Source organism: Eleginops maclovinus, chromosome 4 (assembly GCF_036324505.1).
Source record: "Eleginops maclovinus isolate JMC-PN-2008 ecotype Puerto Natales chromosome 4, JC_Emac_rtc_rv5, whole genome shotgun sequence".
Taxonomy (NCBI): Eukaryota; Metazoa; Chordata; class Actinopteri; order Perciformes; family Eleginopidae; genus Eleginops; species Eleginops maclovinus.
The window spans coordinates 26,029,360-26,035,853 of record NC_086352.1 but is presented as its reverse complement, the minus strand read 5'-3'; the positions used below and the strand labels follow the sequence as shown (position 1 = coordinate 26,035,853).

At 41.1% G+C, this 6,494-nt stretch overlaps 1 protein-coding gene across 3 annotated transcripts; it reads left to right on the top strand.

Annotated features, from left to right (window-relative positions):
• Positions 1-597: 597 nt before the first annotated feature.
• LOC134862840 (E3 SUMO-protein ligase ZBED1-like) lies at positions 598-4,357 on the top strand. 3 transcript variants are annotated; one of them, XM_063880937.1, is made up of 6 exons: positions 598-996; positions 2,385-2,529; positions 2,644-2,875; positions 2,969-3,106; positions 3,225-3,296; positions 3,403-4,357. In XM_063880937.1, the coding sequence occupies exons 1-6, from the start codon at positions 735-737 to the stop codon at positions 3,766-3,768; spliced, it is 1,215 nt and encodes a 404-aa protein (XP_063737007.1). In that variant the 5' UTR covers positions 598-734; the 3' UTR covers positions 3,769-4,357. The 3 variants fall into 3 exon arrangements, with proteins under 3 accessions (XP_063737007.1, XP_063737009.1, XP_063737008.1); XM_063880939.1 differs by lacking the exon at positions 598-996 and adding an exon at positions 1,779-1,917; XM_063880938.1 differs by lacking the exon at positions 598-996 and adding an exon at positions 2,149-2,251.
• The last annotated feature ends 2,137 nt before the right edge of the window (positions 4,358-6,494 follow it).

The following is a 6,494-nucleotide window of genomic DNA, read 5'->3' as shown; positions in this document are numbered from 1 at the left end:
TTAGGGAGTAAGAGCTATTTTTTCCAGAATTACTTTTCAAAGGTTTTTACAGCCTTTCTGCTGCAGCCAAACCTGACCTGGTGAGTTCATGTCAGGTCAGAATCACTGAGTATTTCAGAAGAATAATCAATGGCTTATTGATTGCTTTTTTTTTTCTTGAAACAAGGACAACTTACCCCTACATCTCTCCCTGCTAACATGTTCTGTGACATTAACGTGCTACAGAAGTAAAAAAAGTTTATAACCAGGAGAATTTACTTCTGATGTACGATAACAAACCTTTCAAGAGAGATTATCGTGCTCATTTTCAGGTTCATATTTGTATTTTGTCCCTGTGACATGGTTCCATGTTTTAATCTTCAAAAAGCTCTTTATTTTTCTCATACTGCCTGTGATGCAGCACCTCTTTTCCCCCTCTGTCTGAAACCAGAGCCCTGTCTGCTCTGATTTGATCGTTGGGCAGCTCTTGTAATTGGTTAACCGCTTAGAGACATCCCATACTAGGGATGGGAATCGAGAACCGGTTCCTGTTGAGAACCGGTTCGTTGTGTTTCAATTCCATGGAACCGTTTGGCAGCTCGTTAAACGATTCTCTTATAGATTCCAGACCCCACGGTTTATGTAACGTTATTTACGCAGCAAGGTACACACGAATGATTCAGTAAGCCCGGCTTGACGTGGCGTAGTTGCTTGGTTACGCAGGTGACGCTCGTGATACTTTTTACAAGTCTGAAATGGCACCCCTAAGGTTAAAACGGTCCAAAGTGTGGCTTCATTTCACATTACATAAGGATGGCAACAGGGCGTTTTGCAACCACTGCAAATTGTTGATAACATCGGCGGGAGGGAATACTTCAAATATGCATAAACATCTGCGCACACAACACGGGATAAACTTTAACGAGTGTCGCGTTTTTGATGCCCTTCGGAGTGACAGCAGCCAAGCTTCTACGACCACCGTGACCTTGGGGGCTAACACCGAAGGCAACTCTGGTGGTAAGTAGCTATCCCACTGACTAATCCTTAATGTGATTCCTAGTAAATTATGTACCACGCCATTTCTGGAAATAAACCCATTTCCTACCTCTCCTTGGGGTAATTAAGGGAGTTTATGTTTCTGGTTAATCAAGCCGTTCCTTGCTAGCATGTTTAATTAGCTTACTTGATGGCAATGCATCCGTAGTTCTAGGGAAGAATTCTAGCTGTTGCTATGTAGCTAATGAAACATGCTAGTAAGTTGCGCCGCTGATTCAGGGAGCCAGAGAAAGGTGACGCTCATTTATTTAAATCAAAGGGAGGTGGGAAATTAGTTTATTTCCCGAAATTGTACAGTATTGCTTTTTCATCAAACGAATGCCTTCTTCGTTAGATTTAGAACAAGATGATGACCGGGACGAGACGGGTAGTCTGGCTGACTCAGAGGCTAGCAGCACTTGCTCCCGTTTACCTCTGGCTTCTATTTTCGTCGAGGCAGGCAGAAATAAAATGTCCCAGGCAAAGGTAGAAGAATGTCACCGGGCAGTTACCAAATTTGTTGTTAAGGGTTTGCACCCATTTTCTACAGTAGACGCCCCTGAATTTCGGTAGGTGAATGTGAGGTTGTTGTCAGATTATCAAATGTCAGATTAGAATAGAATAGAATAGAATATTTTCCTCCTCATTAAACAGATGTTTACACTCATTAATTTTCATATGTTTTCTAGGGAGATGACAAAGGTTCTCAATCCAAAATACAAAGCCCCCAGCAGGGAAAGCTTAACCAACCACTTTATCCCTGCTTGGTATGGTGTGGAAAAGGGAAATGTGATCTCTGAACTGAAAACAGTGTCAAAGGCAGCTATCACGGCTGATGGGTGGACAAGCTTTTGTCAGGATCATTATCTCACGGTTACTCTGCACTACGTGAGCAATGGCCAGGTAAAGGAAAAGGTCCTAAAAACCAAAGCCGTGTACCAATCTCAGACAGGCTCAGCTGTAGCAGAGGAGATTGATTACATTTTAGAAGAATATGGTGTACGGGAAAAGGTTGTGGCAGCAACTGTAGACAATGCAGCGAACATGGATGTAGCCATCAAACAGCTGCAAATTGTCAAATTTCCATGCTTCGCTCATACGCTGAACCTGGGAGCGCAAAAGCTCTACAACTGCACTGCCATATCCAATTGGGCAGCACGAGTTCGAGCAGTTGTTGTCTGGATGAAGAGGTCCCACATGGCAAAAGTTGTTCTTAAAGAGAAACAAGACTTGCTCAGTAAGATACTCTCCTTACAGTACATTGCAAGCATTATACTATATGTACATGAAAATATACATGTATAGGTATGTGTATGTAAATTATTAGATAATAAATATTTACATTGTGTTGTGTATATGTGAACCCTCAGAGCTGCCCAAGCACATGCTCCTCCTGGATGTAAGGACCAGATGGAATTCCCTCTATTTGATGATGGAGAGATTCACCGAGCAGTTCCCTGCTATCCAGGCTGCAGCCATAGATCCACGCATAAGAAGGCCCATGGAGAAGGAAAGGTGATATATATTTTAAATGATAATATGACTTAAACTTTTTTTTAAACTTTGACTGGTTTTGTTTTTGTTTATTTGTGCTACATACATCTTTTTCTGTTTTTATTTACATTGTAGGTTGGACAGAATAGGCAACGAGGACTTAAGGAAAGCAGAGGAGTTTGTGCATCTCATGCGGAAGCATTACACCTCCACACTGGCCGTCTCCAGCGACAAAAGTGCAACCTGCGGTGAGATTTTGCCCATCTTGCAGAAGCTGGAGCAACAGTACACTGTGCAGGAAGGTGACTCTGCGTTCACAAGGAGCATCAAGGAGAACATTTGGAAGGATCTCTCCAAACGCTACCAGGTAAGCACAACTACATTTAATCTTACCTTGATGCTTTAGGCCAATTTGTACCACTAGTCTAATGTCATCCTATCCTCCTTTTTGAAATTGAAGGGAACTGACATTCAGAGATTCCTGGAGGAAGCCACCATCTTGGACCCCAGATTTAAATACAAAGTGAAAAGTGATGCAGTCTGGGACAGGATCAGGGAAGCTGCAATAACAGCAAATACAGTGGCAGCAAGAGATGAGGTATTTTAATTTCTGTTTAAATTCTGTTTGTCTTATCATTGCATTTGATTCCATTGTGAGTGAGACCTTCTACGGCTCTGTGTTAAAAGTTATTAATGTGTTTACATCACTTCTCAAGCTCCCAGGGGAAGGAGAGACACAGAGGGAAGGCTGCGAAGATGGGGAGGAGGAAGAAGTAGAGGAACACTATGTAAGTTAACTCATTCATTTGTAATGACCTTTGGATGCTGTTTTGTCATGATTATTGACTTATATATGTTTTGTTTTTTTTTTACTTCATGTTCATTTAATTTCAGGCACTGCCACCACCATCAAAAAAGACAGCCTTGGAAGAACTATTCGAGGAGGAGGACAACGAGCTGCAGTCAATCCGTGAATCACAGCCCCGTCTTTCCCTGGCTCAGAAGGTGGATCAGGAAATCCAGTTCTACAAAAGCCTGCCCTCCATCCCCTGCAGGGATAGCGCCGCACTGTGGTGGTGGAACAAGCAGGATACGCTGCCCTTGCTATCTGGACTGGCTGAAAACTACCTCTGTGTGCAGGCTTCCTCCGCCCCATCTGAGAGGGTGTTCTCCACGGCTGGAGACACCATAAGCCCCGAAAGATCCCGTATCCTTCCAGAAAAAGCAGATATGCTCATATTTCTGCAAAAGAACTGTTAATTTTCCCTACTACTACTTGAGTGCACACACACACACACTCACACTCACACTCACACTCACACTCACACTCACACTCACACACACACACACACACACACACACACACACACACACACACACACACACACACACACACACACACAGTGCTTGTGATTACATTGTTCTTGTAATTACATGATTCAGTATTTGTTATTTGTTGTTATTTGTTACATTTTCTTGTACAGAAAAGCAGATATGTTCATCTGCAAAAGAACTGTTAATTTTTTTTACACACACACACACACACACACACACACACACACACACACACACACACACACTACTTGAGTGCGCACACACACACACACACACACACACACACACACACACACACACACACACACACACACACACACACACACACACTTGTTATTAGAGATTAATAAGTAACTGTCACAATAGAATATTTTTCATTAAAACAAAGATAAATGTTACATCAAACTGTTTATTCTCCTTTTTCCCCCAAATTGGAATCGATAAGAGAATCGATAAGGAATTGAATCGTTTCACAGAATCGATAAGGGAATCGGAATCGTAAAAATCTTATCAATTCCCATCCCTATCCCATACCGTAGCATATCATGTACAATGTGTTGGAGCGCTAGCCGATCGGAGCGTACATTTAACATAGTGATGTTGTTACTTAAGTAAACAAGGGAGTCCAATCAAGGATATTTAGGATGGGGGGAGTTTGTGGGAGAGAAACACCGCATTTAGGAGGAACCTTGGGATTTCAGCCTTTGCAGACTTATGCAAACAAACCTATATAACACACTACAGGTAAGGGAAAACCCCAAAAAGCCTCTATTGCCTCTATTTTATCAGCAGTTAAAATGTACCTATTGGTTTTGTAACAGTAAAAAGCTCTGCTTAAGGTTTAACTTTTGTATAACAGTAAAATGTGTAAAAACTCAAATCAGAATCTGATGTAGATCACATAAACGGAGGTAAGTTTCAAACTCATCAAATAATAATTTGGCTTGGACTTTGGTTTCAACAGGATCCACCTCTGTTTGTGTGGGTTTGCATCAGATGTTGTTGGAACCAATCCCAACTTAACCATCTTTGGCCAACAACTCCCCCGGAAAGTGTGAGTCAGCTGCGGTGTGTAATACACAGCTGCTATTCTAAATCTGCAAAAAGAGCAAGCAAACCACATCACCATATGACTGCCTGCCTAGCAGCCGTTTCAGCCTGTGACTCATAGCTGCAGAGCCAGTAGAGCTGCAGCATGAGGGGATGAACTGTATGACAATGCCAGCTTGTACTTGACAGATGACAGTTAATATCATAATGAGTAGGGCTGGGAATGCAATGATTTGATGATACTATTGCCAGTGTGTCATTTCATTCTCGAAGCATGCCTTACAATACCTTTCTTTGAGAGGGATGCTTTTTCTTTTCCAACAAAAATCATTTTTATGCAAGGCAACATTTTCAAATGTTTCAAAAAATGTTTTCTCTTTGGCTCAAAGAATAAAGTTTAAGAGATTAGGAATCAAAGCAGATATTTAAATCCAGCTCTCAACACTACAGCTGGTAGCAAAGATGTGGGGATTTGTTAGGGTGCACAGATGCTCTAATTTGTTACTTGTTTTAGGGGAAAATATTTTTCCTAAAGTAAACAAATTATTCATAGAAATGTAACTCTTAAATGGAAATCTTCCATTTAAGAGTTATTTAAAATACAGTAGGGTGCCATGTTTGCGCATCCGCTTCAAAGCATTGATTTGGAACATAGAGCATTTATTTAGGTCTTCAATTAAAAAACAATTTTTTTAAAAGTATCACATGCTGTTATATCCAAAAATGTGCATAGTAATAATTATTCAATAAAACCTGCTCACACATTAGGCAGGTATGTTATTAAAGCCCTGATATAAATGTGAACCAACATGGCTGTGGAGCTACTGAAGGTCAAAAACTCCACAGGGAACCTCAAAGCTGATGTGACTACAAATGTCAACCTGCTGCAGACTTTATGTGACCATAGCATGGCTTGGGTGAGAAAGACACCATTTAAACATGTTTGTCAGCATCGTGGCAGTGAGGATCAGGGATGACACGCACCATCTTGTGTGCAGCAGACCCTAATTGACTCTATTTTGAGCCTAATTGTGATATCAAGTTAGAATGCAGCACACATTCCCTGACTCTGTCTACTAGACAGTAATCCTTAGAGCATTTAAAAAATATATATATCCAACATTTTTAATCAAGCATTTCTAAAGTGACCAATATAATAAAATCTGTTGATTTTTAAATAAGTTGAGCAAAACAAATAGTGCCTCTTTCAACAGTTTTCTCAGCACAGTTTCTTGTTAAGCACAATCATTCAAAATATGATCTAAATCGCGATATTTTGCCGTCTACCGGGTATTGTTATGTTTTCTTATTTAAAACTGTAACAACATTATGACCTTAAAACGGCTATAATTTCTATTTTATACAGTCCATCATATGACGATGCTGAAGGGGTTTGCCCACAACTGTGCACCGTTCACTCCTAGTGCTCTCACAGCATTGTTTTCATGCACATCAGGCAGCTGTTTTCAGAAAACGGCTCAAAGATCCCATCGTTCACTACCTGCTCAGCGGCACAAGGAAACAGTTAGCATCGAGCTGGTGAGCAAAGTGGAGCATTTAGCTGCTAAAGAGCGAGATTTCCCTCAGGAGTTGGCAGAGCA

Bases quoted from the DNA above. Each gene is read 5' to 3' on its own strand.
- LOC134862840 (XM_063880937.1), top strand. From the start codon at position 735: ATGGCACCCCTAAGGTTAAAACGGTCCAAAGTGTGGCTTCATTTCACA. The intron at 997-2,384 runs GTAAGTAGCTAT...GTGAACCCTCAG, and splicing joins CACCGAAGGCAACTCTGGTG to AGCTGCCCAAGCACATGCTC. The intron at 2,530-2,643 runs GTGATATATATT...TTTACATTGTAG, and splicing joins AGGCCCATGGAGAAGGAAAG to GTTGGACAGAATAGGCAACG.